This window comes from Melopsittacus undulatus, chromosome 1, assembly GCF_012275295.1.
Source record: "Melopsittacus undulatus isolate bMelUnd1 chromosome 1, bMelUnd1.mat.Z, whole genome shotgun sequence".
Lineage (NCBI taxonomy): Eukaryota > Metazoa > Chordata > Aves > Psittaciformes > Psittaculidae > Melopsittacus > Melopsittacus undulatus.
Genome location: NC_047527.1, coordinates 19,245,000 through 19,266,964, shown reverse-complemented (window position 1 = coordinate 19,266,964; position 21,965 = coordinate 19,245,000). Strand labels below are relative to the sequence as shown.

The 21,965-nt window shown below is 37.1% G+C and overlaps 1 protein-coding gene across 6 annotated transcripts in view; it reads left to right on the top strand.

Moving 5' to 3' along the window:
* Nucleotides 1-21,965, top strand: part of OXR1 (oxidation resistance 1) — a 218,297-nt gene that overhangs the window by 158,127 nt on the left and 38,205 nt on the right. For 4 of the 6 annotated variants that reach the window (XM_031050633.2, XM_031050631.2, XM_031050632.2 and 1 more), the window contains 6 exons: nucleotides 4,397-4,479; nucleotides 11,716-11,823; nucleotides 13,014-13,133; nucleotides 17,579-17,731; nucleotides 18,422-18,606; nucleotides 20,345-21,138. In XM_031050633.2, the coding sequence (XP_030906493.1) occupies nucleotides 4,397-4,479; nucleotides 11,716-11,823; nucleotides 13,014-13,133; nucleotides 17,579-17,731; nucleotides 18,422-18,606; nucleotides 20,345-21,138 (1,443 nt within the window). The remainder of the gene's footprint in view (nucleotides 1-4,396; nucleotides 4,480-11,715; nucleotides 11,824-13,013; nucleotides 13,134-17,578; nucleotides 17,732-18,421; nucleotides 18,607-20,344; nucleotides 21,139-21,965) is intronic. The other 2 variants (XM_031050634.2, XM_031050635.2) reach the window with 1 other exon arrangement.

Genomic DNA, 21,965 nt, shown 5'->3' with positions numbered 1-21,965 from the left:
AGGATCCTGTGAAAACTGTGTCCTAGACAAGCATTTAACAAGGTTACTGCCTCTGCCTTTTTCTTAACACATGTAAATCTAATGCGTAACTTGCAGTTCTTGTTGGGGGATAAGAGGGAATAAATCATCTTTTTCTCATCTAGGTCATATTAAGCTCAGTTATTACTTACAAACAATTGGCATTGTGTTGACTTTTCCAGCTTAATTGCTTTATTTCAAGGGATACCTGTTTGGTTTATCAATTTATGCAAGTGATCCTTGTAGTTGCTGTTAACATAGAAAAGAATGGAAAATCAACAGCTGAGAAGCAAGGTATTTTGAGTTTTAAGTTTATCGTGCAGAAAAATAGTAGGGTAAAGGAAAATTTAATGCATTCCTGCTCTGTACAGAGCTTGAAGATACTCTTAAACAGTTCTTAGCATGTATTATTGCATTGTTAGTCACAGCACAAATCTTGAGTTCTCTTTACCAGCTCTTATTGCCAGAAGGATGTGCTATAGAAGGACCAGCAAACAGAAGAATGAAGGTCTGCCATTCACCTCAGATAACATGCTAAGAAATGAGAGAAATTAACTCGTGTCATGTCAGTTTGAACTAGCAGTGCCACAGGAATGTTTCCAGCCAACCAAAATTCAGTGGCACAAGACCAAATAGAGGCTGTTAGTTGATACTCTGCCACAAATGTTGGAATTTAACTTCAGTTGTCTTCAAATTTCTGTTGAATGATGCCACTGACTGTTACATATTCTAAGGCCAAAGCTGCCTTATTTATAAACTGTATGTTCCCAAAACCCCTTTTCCTATCTTGTATAAATATGTTGGAACAGTTCATCCTCTCTCTGGTTATGCTGATTATATGTAACCATTTTTATGCTACAGTTGTTTAGTCTTGAATTTCTGCATGTGTTCATTATGACTAAATACTGTTCCAGTGTCATTTTGAGCACTGCCTTCTGTGTATTTCTAGTTACAGTCTTTTAAATCCTAGACAGTAGAAATATTTTCTTGTCATTTGTGGCTCTGGTATGTACTTTTTCACTTAGAGTTTCAAATTGTTGTGAAGGTCCAGTCCTGCAAAATGGTAGTTCAGAATTAGAGCATCTACCCTGATGTTACGGAAGGTCTGGTCTTGCTCCTCTCTGAAACAACCTGCCTAGACATCTGATAACCTAGCACCACATATCCCATGTCCATCAAGTTACTGGTGACTCTTGAGGCTGTGTGCAGCTTGTTCAGTGATGTCAGGTTTTTGTTATACTTGTGGTCTGAGTACACCAGCCTTTGGTAGTCTTTGCTGGCAGATGAGATAATGATTGTGTGTAACCTAAAAAGATGAGCTTTGTGCAGCAGTTGCCATCAGGAAATGAGTAAAACGAAAGGACGACACTGATTCTCGTTGCTGTTGAGGTCTTTTCAGACCACTGCTTCCTATGCTATATCCATTTTTGCATGCTCCCTAGAATACTAGAACAAGGATGGCTGAAAGATGTGTTTACATATCCCTCAAAAATAAATAGCTGGCTCATTCAGTGAGAAGTAGTTGGAGGCTTTGCAGTGTGCCATCAACGAGGTTGAATTTATGTCTCTGCTACTGTGACCTATTTTCACAATTGAAATACCTCCTAGTTTTGTTTTGAAGATGTTAGGTGAAATGGATGTGTTCTGTAGGAACTGGCAGCTCAAGCACTCAGCCTGTGGGCAGAGGTGTGGGCTTTGACAGCTGTGGCCAGTACTGTCAAAGCCCTGGTTTGTAGTTGTGCAAAAGCCCTAGTTTTTGCTTCAGTCCTGCCTGCCTCCAGCTCTTCTTGACTTGGGGGACTTGTTTCATCAAGTTATGAAACACCTGAGTCCGTATCCATATACTGAAGGCAAAGTAATGCTACCACAGAGGAAGGAATGAAAGTGGGCATTGATGGGAAGGGTGGGAATTCCTCTTAGGTAAGGGAGGGAATAACATAAAATAAATAACAACCTACAATAAACTGCAGCTAATAATCTCCTGGGAAATTTGTGGTAGGAGTTCCTCTGGCATCTGTTTTCCTCCAGGGTGCCTCCAACAGGGACCTTCCTTCCCCATCCCTTCTCCCTGGTGGTTCTTACTTTCCTGAGTCTAAAGCAGCAGGTCCTCCTGCCCTAAAGAACAAATAGCTTTCCTTCCTTTTTTTATTTCTGGCATAAGAAACAGAAGTGGTTATTTGTGCAAGACATTCTACTGCTCAATTACTGGAGCAGATAACTTATCTTGACCTCTTGGATGGGTACCTGTCTGCGGACTCTTTAGATACTTTATGTGAACTAACGAGGAAAAAGGAAGCTTAAATTTCAGTTAGGAAAGAAAATGAACAGACACAAACAACACTGGGCTATATATGGATGAAGTGTATATATACATTTGTAGTATAGGGCTTCTCTATTTCTATCTGAGGGGGGGCTGGGCCAGCAGCAGGGGAACAAGATGCTTGTTTTAACAATAGGGATGCTCCATATGTAATTAAGGCATATATGGAATTCTTGATGAGGTCTGTCTTTTTTCAACTGCATTCTTTGACTTTTGCTTTAGGAGCATGTGAACCAGGCTGCTGTTGCAAGTAAATGATTAGGCTACTAGCAAAGCTTTGATATGGGCTGAAAAATTTGGAAGAGCTACAGTCAAGCAATTGTTTCAGTTTTTCAGTAGTTTCCTAGGGAGAGGCATTTATTGTTGCAAAGTCAGGTACAGACTTCAGTAGCAAAATATTTGACCTGGAAGAGGAGAATGTTGGCTGCTGTTAAGTCTATGCGCAAACTTAGAGTGATGCCATTCATCACTGAGTTGGCTTTATTTCCTCTAGAGATGTTAATTGTGCCTTTAAAAGCTACTAATATAAACAGAAATTAAGGTTTCATTTATGTGACTTTTTAAAAGCTGCAGTTAGTAAATAAGGAAAAAAATAGCTTTTACTGTTTTGAATGAAGACAGGAAGCAGAGTTACAGTGTCTTGGTATTCAGGATTTCTAGAATTTTTTAAAAATAAATTTAGTCTTGACTGTCATTCATAGCTGTATTACCATAAGTATTTATCCTGTAGGTATGGGAACATTCTCCATCAGACTTTTTTCAAGATACAAAAAAAGCAGAATTAGTCCAATATTTATTCCCGTATATAAAAAAATACCCCAGGAGAGTACTTATGCTGAGTCTGCTAGAAATCACTTTTATGGTTGTCCTCTGCAGATTGCCCTATTGTAGCAATTGTAAGATGTTTCTCTCCCTCTTTCTTGGCACTGCAGAACTTCCTATATAATTTGTTTGGGGGCTTTGCCCAGTTTTGGTTTGGTCTGTCACCCACCTTACCCTGTATCTTGATAGTTTCAAATGTCCATGAAGAACTTTGGGAGGGGGTATATGAAATTCATGCAAGTATTTGTTTTGTAAGGTTTGCTTTTTCTATTAATTTGTTTTTAAATATTTGGCTAAATATATTCAGTTATGGTAACAAAATTTTGAATGTATCATAATGGGAGTATAACTAATCCCATTGTGGCATGAAAACATATCTCATGTAAATATTTTGGGCATCTTAATAGCAGGTATTTAACTATTCAAGGTGGAGTCTTTGTGACAGAGACCTAATTTAAGAGATTAATTTCAAAAATTAATGTATGTATATATAAATGGATGTTAAAACCCCCACTTTTTTCTAGAGATGTAAAATTAAAGGCTTTATGTTGAATCATGTAAGTGCACTGTTGCATTGTGTTTGCCATAAATGTCAAGGCAATTAGTATAAAAAGGTAGAGTATGGTTCAGGCCTGTGAGATGGAAGTCATCAAAATACAATGTCTCAGTAAAAAGAACAGTTCTGAACTTGTGATGTTTATTTATTTAGAATCTATATTGCATATGTACAGGCTGTATGTGTTTGCTATGGCCAGGATAGCTCTGAAGTTAAGCATTAGTGTTATTTTATACAAAAGCTTTAAATGCTCTGTACTTGCCAAACAGTGACAAAAAGTCTGCACTGGTTAGATCAAATATACAGGAACTTGAGATCACCTCCCTTCTAGATGAAAGCAGGATGGATGTGATATGGCATCTATTAAACCCAGTAGTCCCAGAAACATTGCTTGCCTGATGGGGTCGATCTCCTGTTTAGTCTTCCTTCACCAGTAGCTTCCTGGAGAGCAGTTAGTTGATTCCTAGTTATCAGTGGTTTGTATTGGTCAAATTCTTAAAGCATTGCAGAGGAATGAAGTTCCTATTACAGCAGCCGGTTGTCTGTTAGACAGAGTCACCAGGAGCAAGCTGTTTAACTGGTGAATTAGATGTCTGCCCACGGGGCTATAGTCAGCAGCCTGTGACATTACTGAGAGAGTAAAATGAATTTAACAGGCATGTTGCCTCAATTTTTTTCAGATACTGGCCAGAAGAAGACCCCAGACAAGAAAGATGGGCGGCGAATGTCTTTTCAAAAGCCTAGAGGGACTATTGAATATTCTGTAAGTTACTGCTTTATTGTTAGAATGTCGTTGCATAGCAAGTGCAGACTTAATTTCATTTCAAAATATAAGCAAAACAATAATTTGCATTACCTTTTAAGATTAGAATTGTGTGTATCTAATAGCTTATTTTGACAGGTATTAAATTGGAAATCAGCTAGTAGTAGCTAAGTAATGTTTGGGTTTGGTTATTTGTTTTTTTCTGTTTTTTTCTTCAAAAAACAAGCTAATCAGTCTGAGCATTCACTTTTAGATAACTAGTTAGAAACAGTAAATAACATTAATTATAATATCATGTACAAGTTCCCTGCTTTCAGCATTATTAATAAACTGTTAATATCAGGAAAAATAACAGAATGAAGTTGGGGGGGAGCCATATCTTGATACTGACCTTGATACTGGTGTTCTAATGATTTTTGTAGATCTATACCTTTTACTGCACAGATCTGTTTCTGCAGCAGTATCTGAAAATGGAGCCTTTCTCTGCCTGTTCTGTTCTTGAAATGACCCTCAAAACTATGCTGCAGTCAGCTTTTCACATTTGTGGTTACTAAGGGAAACTGAAGTGAGAAGTATCTGTCATGTTATATACTGGAAATATAATTAAGCCTATAAATAACATTTATAGGCTTGACATGAAAATAGGTAAGTCTGTAACAGTTAGCTATGAGTGCTTTTGAAGCTGCACAGGATAAAATAAAACTGAGAACTTCTTTATAAAAGGTCTTTACTTGACCTCTTGGTGTTCTCTTATTCAAAAAGTAAGATGCAGGAGAGACTTAACTCTTAATTTTGCATTAAGCAAAGCTGTGATATGGCTTCAGTATGGTGTGAGAATGGTGTAATAATCATTCAGAGAAGGGCAAAGGATTTTGTATATTGGAGCTAGAAGCATGCAGTGTGGTTTATATTGGGAATTTTAATATAATTCTGACCTAAACTAAATACTTCCTTGAAGTTGAAATGCAAAAAAGAAATTCCTGCTGCTTAGGTTCCAGCAACTGAAGAATGGTAAAGTAAACATGACTGTTGTTTCTATTATATTAACCCCATTTTGTGTGAAATTATTGGAAAAATGCTCAGGTGTAACTCTATAAAATTGGGGTTCCTATTCAGGCAGTAAATCCCTCAAGTTTACTCTTGCCACCATGCGTATGCATTTACCTTGATATGTAACAATCCAGGCTTTCCTTCTTAAAATCAGTATGTTTGTGTCAAGTTGCCATGTACTTCTGCAGATTTTTGTGTTCCAGTAGATGGGGTTTTGGTTGCAGAAATAAGTTTCCTTTTTAGTACATACTGAAGTATGCATCACTTCCTGGTGAGAAAAAAAGGTAATTCATAAGAGTAAAAGGCTTTTTGTCATTAAATTTAGTCCAGTTCTAAAGGAGCCTGTTGCATGTATGGAGCGTGCTGCATTTCAGCTACACAAATGCTCTATTTTGTCTGGTCTTGGTCATTTCACTCATGAAGTACTTAAGTAACGGAGATTTTCAGAGCTTCAGTTATATGTTGAACATGTATGTTTTAATAAAATACACAGATCTAACCTTAAGGAAGTGAGATGATGTTCACTATGTCTAAGAGAGGTCTGGTAACTACTGTGATACTTTGGTACAGTTATTGTTTCTGACTTTAATACATGCAGAGAAAGAAACTTATTTATGTCTGATTTCTGCCTTAGTCCTGCTACCTCTCAAAGCAACAGCATGCACATGTGTACATCTGCATGTGTTGCTGCTCTGAGAAGCAGAAGAATAAAGGCAGACATCAGACACACAGACAAATATGAGTACTCTTGAAAAGTTAGTGGGCTTGTATTTGTGGTTTTGTTTTTGTGTTTGGGATGGATATGCTTTTTAATAATGTTTAGTTTTTCCCGTGACTACATGGCTTTAGGACGGAAGGTTTATTTGTATTCCTGAAGTTTGGAGCAAGATGGCATCTCACTGATGCAGGCTATGGGTTTTTAAGGTGAAATAGACTTCCCACCAGGATTTTTTTTTTAAAATACTACATTGGGGATAAATATACAGTGAAATGCATTTTGTCTTTAATTGCTTCTTGGCTTCAGCTTTAATATTAAAGATTTTATTCTGAAAGCATAAAAACTTTGAACTGCTGTTCTGTATGTAGCACCAGCAAGAAGATGTCAGCAGAAGTTGGTATGAAGTGAAGGAAGCGAGTCGTAAGATGCCTCTGAAGGATACAGAAAAATGGTTTATGTTCACTGTTACTGTCTAGACTGTGAACAGATATTTTTTTAAGATAATATAGTTTCTCATTTTCTGAATGTCAGTCAACAGATTAGATGCAAATTGGTATTATCTGTTATTTCAGAATTCACAGTTCTCCAGGCAAATTGTTATCCCCTTTCTCCTCACCTCTCCTTCTCATCTTCCCATGTCTTCAATTTTGTTAGCTCCTTTTAATACTTTTAAACTATTGTTGTGTTGTTTTTTGGTTCTTGGACAGCTAGCCTTGAAATTCTTTTAAAAAACCTATTTGTGTACTCTGGTTTATGGATAATCAGTGTCTGACTTTTAATGGAAGAATGAGTGAACTCCAGTCGTTGAGATGCAATGACAAAAAAGTTCATTTAAATGTTGGTAGAGAGATTTGGTTTTAAATATTTTTTTAAAAAACTTTGCCAGTTGCCAGTCTGACAGAAGTGGAGTCAGTTTGAACCATGGTTAGTGGTGATTCTAAATCTGTTTCTCTACTGGTGCACACAAGCGCACCTGTCAAATCTGTGTGTAAAAGTAGTGCTCTGTTAGCGGAAAAGGGATAACAAGATGTACCTCTGCTCAAGTAGGAACACAGTGATTTGAAGAGTGTTCAATTTATGATTCTATTGGAGAAGAAAGATGGAAGCTATAGATCTTAAGTGGCTCTTTCTGCATCTAGTCGTATCTGTTAAAAATTCTTTTAGTTAACTTAGAATTCTGGACTTATTTGTATACATATGTAGGTGACTATGGTAGGAGTAACTAGGGAGTAAGGTCTTGCATGTCTTTGCATAAGAGTTGATAACTAGAAGTTCTTGCTATCGAGTGTAGGAAACTACTTAATATTCTGAGAAGCTCTTTTTCAACAGCAGCTACTGTACAAAGCAGTTTGTGTATGTTAACACAATCCTGAATAAGTGATTCTTGTTTTCTTTTTACGTTTTCATTAATCAGTATCTTTCAATCTTTACATTTGTGTCAGTATACTGAAGGAAGCAAAGTGAATGCATGGTATGTACTGAACCACTTCAAGACACCAGCTGGCCACCTCAAGTCTATTTTGAGTTGTTTCAGGGAATAAAATGGTGTTTTCACATGTCTCATTGTGGTATTTTAGAGGTTTACTTGTATTGGAACGAATCTTGCCATTCTCTTAAAATCATGAAACAATGTGGTCACTGTTCATCATTCATGACCCCCCTTTCATCTCAAAAGGGGAAATAATCACATAAAAATTCAGCATAGTGCTTTAATATTTGAATGTTTACAAAGTTTATTATGACTTTTCTCTCTCTCTTCCAGTATTGAATAGATGAGGAAAAAATGACTGTAAAAGTTGGGGGGGGGAGGGGGGGGGAATGGAAGTGGTATGTGGTGGCATGTTTTTAATTTGATAATTCTTAAGCTGTAATATTCCACAAAGTTATTTTTTCAGCTTTTGGCTGTTCAGATTTTTTTTTTTTAATGGCAGAAAATCTGAGAATTGGAAAATAGACCTTTGATATGGAAAATAAGGAGATACTTCAGGAAGTCTTTATTACATGTACAGTTGGTTTGTTTTAAGAAGGTATCAGTGCTGGTCTCTGAAAATCCCGTGTAGTGCAGAGATGTGCCTGTGCAAATTTTACAGCCAAATAAGAAAAGGGAGCTTATATTTGCATTCCTGTGCTCCTGATTGTGAGATAAAACCTGTAGCTGCCAAGAGATCTCACCAGATGGTTTTCTTTCTGAAGGCTGAAAAGAGTGAATGCACTGTTGAGGTGCTTAAGCTTTATGGGTTTTAATTGGCTGCTTTTAATATATTTTATACTGTGGCATGAGTTAACTCTGAAATGTCTCAATCCTTAAGGGATACCTAAGGAATACCTACCTACCTAGCAGCTAATGTCCTCCAACATTCATGTGAGAGCAAACTTTAGATTTGGGCAAGGCTTTTGCATCTCACTTTACAATTTGTTTTAGAAGGCCTTCTGAATTATAGAACTGTACAATAGTTTGGGTTGGAAAGGACTTTAAAGCTCATCTAGTTCCAACCATTTGCTGTGGGCAGGGACACCTTCCACTTGACCAGGATGCTCAAAGTCCCTCCCAGCCTGGCCTTGAACACTTCTATGGATGGGGCAGCCACAGCTACTATGGAAAACCTGTTCCAGTGTCTTGCCACCCTCACAGGGAAGAACTTCATCCTTGTATCTACTCTAAATCTCCCATCTGTCAGCTTAAAGCCTTGTCCTATCCCTACATGCCCTTGTAAAAAGTCCCTCTCCAGATTTCTTGTAGGCTGCTTTAGGTACTGGAAGGCTTCTATAACGTCTCCCCTGAGCCTTCTCTTTAGGTTGAGCAAGCCCAGCTCTCTCAGCCTGTTTTCCTAGGAGAGGTGCTCCAGCCTTCTGAGCATCTTTACTGCCCTCGAGCTTCTAATGGAAGCACCACTATTCCTTATTTTGGTTGCAGATTTTGTTATCTGTGCAACAAGTAGTACATTTCTAGTCAGGTTATGGTTCTAATTTGATTTCTGCTTTAGAACCAATTAAAAGTGGCATATGAGAATATTCTTACTTTGCATATCTACATGATCATTAAGTACTGAATTAATAAGAGCTACTGTAACAGAGTCATATCTCAAATACTGCTGGAGAGAGATGCTGCTTTGTTTAGCTTAATGGCTTCCTATCTAAAGAATTGTCATTATAGAATTGGAAAATTATCTAAAATAAGCTAATTTCCATGGTTTGGGCCATACCCTATCTTTTTGCTTTAGTGAATCTAGGCTGACAAATGCACCTTTATAAAATGATAATGATCTCTGCATGGAAAGAAATTCTTCAACTCTTATGAACCTTAATTATGCTAGTATCCCAAATTGCCCTCTCTTTCTATCTGTTGAACTGTAACAGCTTTCAAAGTACTTTATATTTGTAGCTGGTATTTTTTTTGCAGGACAACCCACTTCTCTTTGTATCTGTCAGTTACACTTAGTTATTCCTGTACTGTTGACATGTGTTCCCTAACATCACATAACTTTGAAAAGTTAATAGAAAGAGAGCATTTATTTTCCTGAATTCTTTTGGGATGAGCATTCTGTTCAGTGTTGAGCTTTGGAACGTTTAAGTGTGAATGTGTTTTGAGGAGCAATTACTAAACTTTTTATATACTACTTTTGCATTGCAGCCAATAGGAACTTCATTTGCCAGCTATTCTCGCTATGCAAATAAAATGTTTAAATATTTAATCACTCAATATTAACTAACACTATAACCTGTAGACACATATTTTCCCATTCTGACAAGATGTTTGCTGCTTCTGTGAAGAATAAATGTGCCTTGTTATAGTCTACTGACAGCAAAATGTATAATGCTGATTAGTTACATGGAACATATTCATTCAACTGGCACAGTCCACCACAGAGTACAGTTGGAGGCAGGCTAGCTCAATATATGTTTTATTACTTACCTCCACTGTAGCATGGTTATGAAAGCAGGGTGGTTTAATCTTTTGGTTTCAAACTCTGCCTTTTTCTCTGTGATTGTGTAAGGCCAAGGTCTACTCTTGGGGCAAGCACTACAAAAAGCTGTGTATGCTCCAAGACTTTTCCTTTCCTTCACTCCCTTCACTCTAGCTTCAGTTCTGTTTTCTGCTCCAGTTTAATCATTCAAACAGAAGTAGAGCATATCTGTTGTTTAATTCTAGTAACAGTTGACAAAGCATACAAGGCATGATGTTAAGGAAGCGAATAAAGAGCAGGAGATACCTAGTGGGTATTCAGTCAGCTAATGATATCCACTGACTTTGCTATGAAAAGTGTGTGTTTGACTTTCACTCACCCTGTTCCCTACTTTTCCCTTGAGAATTAAGGGGGGGGGGGGGGAAGAGAAAGCAGTCTTTTCTGTAATTATCAAAAGAAGTTAGTTAAGAAAACATCCTGACAATAGGAGGAAAATTTAAACCTGTGAGTAAATAGTCTAATACTTGCTACTTAAATAGTGTGGAAGGTTTATAGCTTCTGCAGATGTAATTAGAAGGACACCTGAGAAGACATTTAAGGCAGGAGGCAATGGAATTTTATTTTTTTTATTTTCTAGCTGTGCTCCATATTTAGCATCGCAGGTACAGCTTTGCTTTATTGGTTCATCTTCTCTTATTTTCCCTGGTACAGTGTTCATGAAGCCCTTTGCATGGTACGATGAACTTATTTCGGTTGTACGCTACCTTGTCATATCCCTGTTCTTAAATGCCTGATGAGAATTCTTTCTTCTGGAACACTCTCTGTGAATAAAACTTTCTTCTGTTGGTTCGTATTGACTGCATTTTAGAAAACGAGGGTGAAAATAACTTGGGAAAAACCCTTTCTTTACTTGGGTATCACCTACTCAAAATGCTTATGCTCCATCTGCTGTCAGCCTACTTGACCTGTTTTGCTTCAGTACTTTTTATCTCAGTGAAGGTTTTTACTTGAAAGTCAGGTTAACAGAAGTTTATTTCATTAGGAGACTGTTTGCATTTAGAAATTGCCTCAGCTTTTCTGTAAGTGAAAATCTGAGGTTTTGGGGAATGAAGGGTTCTGTGTAACCAGACAATTGTGTGTTGGTCCAGTTGTACCCAGAAATGAATTTATAGACCTGAAGTTCTAGTGCAGTAGCTGAGCCTACAGCTCAGTATGTGTGACCGACACTTCTAGCCACAGGGAAGCATAGTGGGAAGGCAGGTGTCTTGTGCTAGTATCCTCATGTTTAGGGGTAGGTATATTTCTGGGAGCTTAGTTTCTTGTGGGGTTTTGTAGTTCAGTTTTGTGATTGTTTGGGGTGGGTTTTTTTGTTGTTCTTTTTGTTTGTTTGGTTTTGATTTTATTTTTGTGTTTTTTGGGGGTGGCGGGGTAGGCAATGACAGTCATGAAGACTTACAGTTCATCAAAATCCTGGTAAATCTACACATGATAAAATTCGTAAGCCACTATTTGAACTAACTTCTTACAGGTTTGTTTTTCTTTTTGTTTTCCCAATTAATACAGGTGGAATCAAGAGATACTTTAAACAGTATTGCCTTGAAATTTGATACAACACCCAATGAGCTGGTTCAGTTAAATAAGCTTTTCTCCAGAGCAGTCGTTCCTGGACAGGTATTACACTATACATGTTATTTATCCAACAAAGACCGGTTTCCTTTTGTTTCTAATCTCTACCAGCGGAAGTGTTAAACTACTTCTATTACTGGTTTTCCTATTGGCTCTGTAAAAGAGTTTTTAATTTTTCTCTAGGTTGTGCATTCCTTATGCCTATTAATTGCCTAGAAGGGGAACATCTCATGAAGCTTTCTTTCTCTCTTAAATAAGATCAGAGGACTTTTAAAACTAAATATACTTAATGGCATAATAACACTTGGGTACAAGCTAAATTGTTACTTTAAATGTACCAGGCTGTTTACCAACTTGGAAGACAAATTCATGCCACAACTTACAAACAGCATTCCTAACTGCATACTACTGCCTGCAGTTCTATTTTAATAAACCAAATAATGTTTCTGTTCCAGTCTGAAAATTTGCCATCTCTACCAGCAGTATATGAACTTTCATTCACTTCTTAGAGGTCACTATTGCTTATATCCTTTTTATTTCCTGCTTTTGCCTTCATTTTTCACTTGTCTTTTGAAAGCCAGGCCTGGAAACAAGTGAAAACTATTAGCCCTTTGAAAACATCCAGTATTTATTTCTAATTGCAAAACAGTCTAGGTAACTTGAAAGCCTACCATGGCCGAAATAATGTATGTAAGAGGGGTGAATAACTACAGTTGTTATGGGTTGGTTTAATTTTTTGTTGTTGGTGGTTTTTTGTTTCTTTTGTTCGATTTGGGGATTTTGGTTTGGTTTTGTCATTTCTCCCCCCCTCTAGTGCTAATAGCTGTGTCTATGAACTTGTTCCCCAGTCTGTTTCTTGGTTGCTCAAATAGCAGAGAAATAGTGAGAGAAATAATAGGGCAGGTCTTCCTTGAACACTGTATTGGGTATTTCCATGCAGCTGTATACTTCTAGTGCTATCTATGTGAACTTTTTCTGCTATTGTAACTGAAGTCAATCTTTAATGACTAAAAATCAATCTTATTTCAAGATAACTGCTTTAAAAAACTTTAAAAGCTAAAATTTAGTAGTATTTAGTGTGATGTGTATTCCCTCAACTCATAACTTCTGTCAATAGGAGTGGGAATGACTTTTGTATAGCTTATTTTGAGAAAGCGTAGGAAATGCACACCTGAACTGCTGGGAACTTTAAAACTGAAAGCATAACTTCTAACTACATTATATCTTCTTTATAGATTTTGTATGTTCCTGACCCAGACTACATTTCTAGTGTGGACAGCTCCCCCTCTCTAAGTCCTATAAGTCCCCTATCACCTACATCTTCCGAAGCAGAGCTTGACAAGGCTACAGTAAATGTAGGTATACCTGTTGTCCTTGAAATTAATTTTCCCTTACAAGAGAAATGTTACAGGTGGTATGCTTTCTTCTTATACTATCCTTTCATTCTGTGGAGAAAGTATTTAACAATGCTAAGTTGAAAAGTAAAATAGTACCTTTTTAGAATTAAATACAAGCTTTTAGTTTTTGTAAATGACAGTTTTCTGTGTGAAAACTGCTTTGAAGGCAAACTGTAGCAAATTGCTATCCTTGCATGATGAAATCTTAAATACTAGTTCCTCTTGCATTTCTGAATTTGTTACTTTTCAGAACTACTTAAAAATTTGTCTCTAATCTTACTGAGATTTTGTAGCAGTGATACATGGGCAAGAATACTCAAAACAGCTAAAAGAAAAAGGCTCCCCCTGCTTCCTTTAGCAGTGCGAGTGGGGGTTCTCTGATTTCATTTAGCAAAATAAAGTAAATGGGGAGGGGAGGAAGCCAGTTTCAGTGAAAGGTTTATTCAGTAGTTCTGCCTTTGTAGATTTTTTTTTTTTTTCTTCTAATACTAAAATTAGTCAGTCATCAAAGCTGCTCTGTATTTCAGCTTGAATGTAGATTCTTAGCTAGGAGCTAGCTTCGTATAATAAGTATGTCTTTCCAGGAACACTGGCTTGCTGTCAACAGAATTCTATGGGGAGGACTCTTAAGCAGGATATGCAGTATTGGAGCCTGAGCTTCTCTGCAGTTTGTGCAATTATGACCTTATTCAGATGTTTCTTTATCTGTTACTACTATTCTTTTCCCAGATGCTGTCTTTTCTCTCAAAACCCAAGCTTTCTTCATAGTGCTCTGGCAAGGTGTCAAATGTCTATTCCAGTAGACTACTCCAGCCTGCTATTCCTGTTCCCATAATATGTCTACTGTCATTTGTATTGAATAATTTCATTTATGTTTTATGGCAAACTGAATGTTCTATAGCACAGTAAACAGACTAGTCTGCAAGAACACTTTTGTCTGTATCAGTCTTGGAATAACTAAATATTAGAATAAACCTACCCATATAGCCTATGTCATGAGAAGTTAGTCAAAGGAAAATAGTTTCACTACTAGAAATCAGAGCTCTTCCTATAATGCACTAGATCCCATATCAGAAAAATACCTTATGCTTGTTCTTGTGCATTATTTTGTATATGCTTGTTTGCATGTAGTAGGTAAGGAGGCTTAATTGTGCACCCATACCTGTAATTTAGCTGAAACTTTGACTGCATGCATATAATAGATAAAAGCTTGAAAGTGTAGAAGAAACCAACTAGATTAAAATCTTTTAGAAGTTAAACTCTTCCTATGTTTTGTCTAGTGTCAGCAGTTCAATGTTAGGAACAATTTGAGTGTTATATGTCTTTAACTGACACACTGTGGTGTTGCAAAACTATTTTGTGCATGTTGTTACATGTTGTGGGTTACTACAAGTAGTTTTGAAATGCTTCAGGGAAAGTAAAACATGAGCAATGTGACAAGATGTAATAAAGTGATTATGGAAGTGTCTGTTTCTGAGGTCTTTCAAAATACATGAAATGAGGGAAAGGATGTTTGTAGATACAGTTTGTCAAAAGAAAGCAAAGAATGGAAATCACTTGCATTCGTCAGCCTGGACTCTGTGTTTGTATTTGCTTTTCAAACAGTCTTTCTAGCAACAGAAAAGGTGCTCATGTTCTATTTGAGCAGTTAAGGCTGTAAAGTTTTGTTCTTAATCCTAGCACCTGTTTTCTGTGTTTCTCTTCTCTCTTTGCTGATTGCTGTCATTATGAATGAGAGCATACATTCTCTTATGTTCTGTATTGATTATCTGTCAGACTCTCCTTCAATTTTGACTCCAGATGTACAGTTTAAATTTAAGCCCATTTCAAGGTAAAGAGGCTGTATTATGCTACCTGCATAATGTAAAGGGTCTTCTATGTGCTATGATCATTTAAACTGATGCGTTCTTGCTAGAAATTGAATAAGATGGCTAATGAACAACTGAACCTCTATTGAGGTGAGATAGAAATTATTATATACTATGTTCTTTTGTTTCTGTTTTATCACACACTAGAGTAGCTTAACACAACCATATGGGTTAAATACAAATCAAGACATGGCTAATGTAAGACCTGCATGAGCCCTGTTAATTTTTGGGCTTTTTTTTTTTTTTTTTTTTTTGCATTGCTATTGCCTATAAAACTTAAAAATCCATTTGAAAATAATATGTAGTGACAAGGGAGTCATCATTAAATTTGAAAGTCTGCCACGAGTGTTATTCCTGTTGTATATTGCATGGCAATATAAATGAGAAAAAGATGGCTTGTTCACAGTGGACTTGGATATCAGCTGAGGATTCCTGCAGCCGCTTGTTATTTGAATCACAAAGGTGACCACATAACTTTTAGGAGAAAGGCGTATATAGAATGATAAATCGTTTCTAGGAAGTTCAGTTTTTAGCTTTATCGGTAAAATTCAAGTCAGTGTTCTCAAAGATGCTTTGGACTTTTTGCTTTCTAACTAAAATTGTAAAACGCAAACAAAGTCTACATTAGTGCCAGAGATGAACTGAAAAAAAGCTGTGTATAATGTTCCTGAATGTGATTAAAGGTATTTAACTTCAGTCTGTACTAGTGCCTAGAACTGAACAGAAAAGCAGAAAACAAAAGGAAACATAGAAGTTCACATTTTTAACAAGTAGTAATATTTTATTAGTAACTAAAAGTAGCAATTATGTATGAAGTGGGAGTCTTTAGATGTTGGTTAAGCTCCAAGACAGGGTTGCTGTGACTATAAAATGGGATTTGGTGCAGTCTGTCTACTATACATGTAGCTTTTGTTTCACTGTCTGTCCTGTCCCTTGTAAGGCTCCATATTCACTACTGAGGATGTACTGTTAGACAGCAACATAGATAACTCTTCCTGTTACCTGCGCAGGAAGGTCACTGTCCCAAAGTAACCTTGTTACATACTGGGGAAATGTGAACTGAATGGGTAGACTACAAGATGGGCTGGAAGAATTGGCTGTATCTTTGGGCTCAAAGGGATTCAACATTTGTGTGTGTAGCTGGGTTTTGGGTTTTTTTTTGTTGTTGTTTTCTGTGATGGTGGACAATTGCAAATCCTTATAGTCCAGTATAGTCCCTATTGGGCGAATATTGTTGATAATCTGCTCATTAGTGACCTGAATAATGGAATAATGGGACACAGGACAGAACACACTGTCAGCAAGCTGGGGTGGGGGCAGGAGTGGGGAGCAAAAATTAGGGAAAGTGGGCAGTGTGCTGGAGGGAAGGGCAAAGGTTGCTCATCAAAGGGACAAAAGTCTGGAGAGATGAAGTAACAGAAATTTCATTAAATTCAACAACAGCCAAGACCTGCCTGGGACAGAAAGAACCTCATGTAGCAGTACAAGGTAAGGATTGGCTAGCAGAGATTGAGGAGTAGTGTCCTGGTGGAGATACTGAACAGCATTCAGTTGAGATGGTGAAGGCTAATCATACATCATGTGGCAGATGAAAGAGGAAAGCCAGCAGGTTGAGGGAAATGGTTATTCTCCTGTCTGGGGGGATCGTGAAGCTGTATTTGCCATATTGTGTCTACTTCTGGCACCTCCAGTACAAGATAAAGATTGACATTATGGAGACAGGTCAGTGGAGGGCCATTAGGAAATCGGGGAATGGAAACATCAGGCACAAGGGTTGACGACGGTTGGGGCGGTTTTAGTCTATAGAAGAAAATACTAACGGACAGCCTCATTTCTGTGTATGTACTACCTGACAGGTGAGAGAGAAGTGTTTGGGGTGTTCAGAGGTTTATAATAAAACAGTGGGTAGCAACAGCTTTTAAGTTTCTGCAGAAGAGGTCCTGGTTAAATGACAGGAAAATTGCTTTCACAGTGAGGGTGGTTAAATGCTGGAGCAGGTTCCTTGGAGAGGCTGTAGAATCTCCAGCCTTGAAGACTTAAACTCAGCTGGAAAGGTTATGAGCAACATGATATGATGTAATGTAATGTAATGTATGCTTAAGCCTTCTTTGAATAAAAGGTTGGGCTTGCTGACCTTGCAACAAAGTAGTGAGTAATATTATGGAAAGTAAATAGGGAATGTTTAGTAGGACTTCTGTTGAAGTTAGAAAATAACCTTTTCTGCTAACTTCTGCTCAAATCTTGCATGTGACACTGGGTGGCTTCTTTATGTGAGCTCTAATCACTGTTTTGCTTATTTCCAAGTTGGTTCTGCATACCTTTGTCAATTTGCATTTCTTATGGGCTTGTTGAGCTGTGCTTTGCTGATTGCATAAACTGTCAGAGCAGTCCTTTAAACTGCAGTGGACTTGGACCCTATTTTTAAATTTTCTTTATGTCAAACCAGAATAAGAAAAATTACACAACAAAATCTCTTAAAGCTAATATTAAAAAAGGCAGGTTGATAAGTTTATTTTTTTTAATGTTCCCTTACAGGATCCAGATGGAGTCCAAAGGAAAGAGTCAGCTGCTTCACCAGCGCACCCATGTGTTCGTCCTACACGAGTGGTATCGTCCACCTCCGAAGAGGAGGAAGCTTTTACAGAGAAATTTCTAAAAATCAATTGCAAGTACATCACTGATGGGAAGGTATTTAAACGTTCAGGTTTTACTGTTGCTGTATGGGATGTAAAAGTAAAGTACACTTAAACCATAAACACAGAGTGAAATTTAGTTACTGATAGGTAGATGGATCATCATATATTCATATATATGTTTATATAAGCATACTTTTTAATCGGTTTTTCCTTTGGATTCTCAGACCACTTGTTTCTTAGATGTGATGCAAACAGTTAGCAAGTGATTAAACTGTGACAAACTTCCCTGTAGCCATACTGTTAAATGATTCTCTTGTGATGAGGGCATGAGATCTGCTTGTTCCTTAGGTTAGTATCTCTCATAAGTAATTCTCTTACAGTGGAGAAGAACATGGCTTAAAGTATAAGGAAATAGGTAGTTGGGTAGCTTCACTTCCATTTTCCTGAAGTATATCACCGTGAGCAGAATTAACATCTAATTCTGTAAACAAACACTTTTTTTTACTCAACCCAGATATTAAGTAGCTACAAGGACTAAAACTGTTCTTTTGGGAAAGTAGGCGCAATTAATTTGCTTCACCAGAAAAATGGTTATGCTTTTCAAATGACTGAGAGCACAAGAAACTGTACAAAGTTGCTTAAATATAAAAATGCTTTACAAACATGTTTCTACTACAAAAAATGGAGAATACGCTGAAATACAAAGGAGAAAAACTACCTTGTATTTTCCCTCTCATTTTAGGGTACAGTCAATGGTGTGCTGCTAGTGACGCCAAATAACATAATGTTTGATCCTCATAAAATGGATCCTCTGGTCCAAGAGAATGGCTGTGAAGAGTATGGCATCATGTGCCCAATGGAAGAAGTAATGTCAGCTGCTCTGTATAAGGAAATTGTGGACAGCAAAATTAAGGATTCATTAAGCATGTAAGATAGAATAGTGTTTATAGAACTTTGAGTAAATATGAGCGGTAGCTGTGTTGCTGATCATGCAAAACTAACAAAAATGCATTTTCTTCTGTTTTCTGTTCTAAGAACATCATTGAAGATTGACTTGGAAAGACCCATGAGAACTTGCTTCACCTTAAGTTCTCACATTCTATGTACTGTATAGAATAAATCTTCTGTATACACAGATTCTAATTTCCTCCAATAGTCTCCTTTAAAAATACTTTATAGCAAGAAATAATACACCACTTCCTCTGCCCCATCCCTACTATGAAAACCGGAACAGATGTGTTTGATCCCTCAGTAATTTAAGGATACACGAGTAGAAAAGTCAACTTAAACAGCTTTAGGTACAAATCTTTGTTCACAATTTTTCAGTTGCTGCTTAAGCTCCTGTTGCTCTTAAAAATGGTTGTAAGACTCATTTTCTAAGACGTATGTGTATTTTTATGGCATTAAGAGTATATTCTTTTCCCTTTTTGGGTAAGAGAGGAACTGCATGTTTGCCTTTGGATATAGCTTGTTAGGGGTGGACAGGGTGAGTTTGGGTCACTGATGTTTAGTATAGTAGGCATTTAAAACTGACTTTGAACAGCTTTATGAAAAACCTTTGTTTCATTCTGTCAGTTGCCTAATTTTTATACTGTCTTCAGAAATAGAATGAACTCTAAAGCCAAAAAGGATTTAAAAAAAATAAAAATCATGCCACATTTAGCTATCTCAGCTCATAAAGCACAGATACTTGCAGGCTACCTTGACCATCTAACTGCAGGGAAGTGGACTTCTTTAAACAAGGTAGAGTTGTCCGTATGCATGAGAGAGTAAAGCTTGTTTGCTGATATGTAATTTTTAGAGTTGCATTTTTTAACTAAGGTATAAAGATAGTGCTCTTCTAAAACTCGCAGAATTTCTGATTAGATTATTTTGAAAGGCAGGTTTGAATAAGATTATGTTGAGGAAAGTAAGTTCTTTTATGCTTGTTTTTTCTTACGCTATTTATCAACATCTGATGTCTGCTCTTTAAATCATTCAGTTGTACCAAGTAGTTTGGGATCTATTTTGCCTAACAGTGGTATCCTCAAAGATAGGTACCTGACTGGAGAAGACACTGATCACTGGTTTAGGTATTTCGCATGGGCAAAATGGTAAGATCTGCCTTAATGTATTCCTGTTGTTCTGCATTGACTAGCTTAGTTAAGGTTAGACTAGATGGTTTTTGCCATTCCATTCTTATCAGTGAGCTAGGTGCCATTTCATGATAGGGTGGGACAGACCTATACAATTGTACTGGCCTTTTTGGTCAGCAAAGCTTAAAAGATCATGGACAGTTTTTACCTTTACAGGTTATGGTTCTATGTAGCTTTTTGTTGTTTTTTTTTTCCTCTGTTTTGGTGTTTTCTTTAACTCTATACTTCAGGCATCTCAGTCTTGTTAGTTTCATGGAAAGCCCTGTGAAAGTAATGTAATTAATTTGGGAAGTCCTATCTATGTCATGCTGGTAAAAGGTCTGCCATAAGTTTGCTACACGAACATATTTTATGCTTGTTTCTTACTATTGACGCTCTGGCTTCAGGTTGCTTAAGGGTTGTTTATTAAGAGCACTTCTAGAGTTGGTGGTTTGTTTTTGTTTTTTTTTTTAAGCATTAAACAAAATTTAGTAAAGAAAAGAGTTTGTAAAAAAACACCTGCTATAACAACATTCCTTTTTGCTCAACAGAGATGTAGAACAGCTGTCTCTAAGGGAGCATTGCCATTCCAAGAAAGGTGCAAAGAGCAATACAGATGAAATGGATTCCAGGATTCAGGATACAGGCAATGACAGTGCTAGTACTGCCCCAAGGAGCACAGAGGAGTCTCTTTCAGAAGATGTCTTCACAGAATCAGAACTCTCTCCAATACGTGAGGAACTTGTATCATCAGATGAGCTTCGACAAGACAAATCTTCTGGAGCATCATCAGAATCTGTCCAAACAATAAACCAGACTAGTGCTGAATGCTTAACAGTCATTTCAGACTCAAATGAAGCTGTCAGTGACTTAAAACCCAGTGTGGAAATGGTCGCAAATGTTAAACAGTCTGGTACCTGCAGCTTAGGTTCAGAAAGAGCTGAGATGTCTAGAAAGGGGAGAAAAGAACTTAGTGAAAATATTGCAGGTGTCCTCCAGCAGTCTTTACAACAAGTACACAGTATTGAAGAGCATGACAAAGAGGCAGAAGGGGGCAACAGTCACGATTCCTCACTAGGAAAAGAACCACAAGTAGAGAGTAAAACAGGAGGGGAATGTCCACGTTGTGAAGATTCCACAGACTCTCAAAAGAAAGAGACAACTGACAAAGAAAAAGTAGCAAGAGAGCGAGCTCAAGAGTCAGAGACAGAAGTTGAGGAACTCCGCAAACTGTGGAAGACCCACACTATGCAACAAACAAAGCAACAAAGAGAGAACATGCAACAGGGTTCACAAAAACAGACTAGTCAGAAAACTGGGACATCAGGAGATGGGCAATTGGAAGGTGAGTCAGTACCTATGGATACACTCTTAACCTTCAGATTTGGAATGTTTCTCCCTTTAACTCATAATAATTTTATTGGTTTTTGTTCTGTAGAATACATCTTCCTTCATATTGCTTATATTTCTCATTGGTTTGAAGATATGTTAAGATATGTTACTTTATATAAACCAGTGGGAAAAAATATTGCTCAGGAAACTGAAAATGTGGATACCTTTGTTACTGTCATTTTTCCTATTTATTATCATATTAAAGCACAGTATCTTTGTAGGAGAGATATTAATGAGCTTGTAAATTTGATCCATGATGCATTGGTCACTGTAGAGCTCAACATTAAAAATATTCTTTAGCAATCAGTTGGCTGCCACTTAAATTTTTACCCTAGTGTACATGAGTATAAATGAATTTCAGAGAATGAATCTTGCTGATAGCACGCCTACCTTGTGATTATGGTTTATGTGTGCAAGAAGCACTAAAATTGTAACATTCCAGAATTTTGTTCACTTGCATCTTGTCACTCTTTCATGCTGACTAGAACAAAGTTAAGCATACAGAACGACATTTTTCAGGATAAATAACAGCTGGATTGTAAGAAGCTATTGCTATAAATATGGGGAACAACTAGGATTATTTCTTGAGTACCTGCACTGCACTGCAAAAATCAGGTCTTAGCTGGAAGTTATCTTGAAAGTCTGTTGAAGTTACTTATTACGAAAAATGTGGTTTTTGTTAAGTAACTGAAAGATGTTTCTGTATTTGCGTGATTTTTTTCTTTTTTTGCTTTTTGCTTTTAAAAAGAATCATAGGTCACGTTTTGATGCCTTAACATC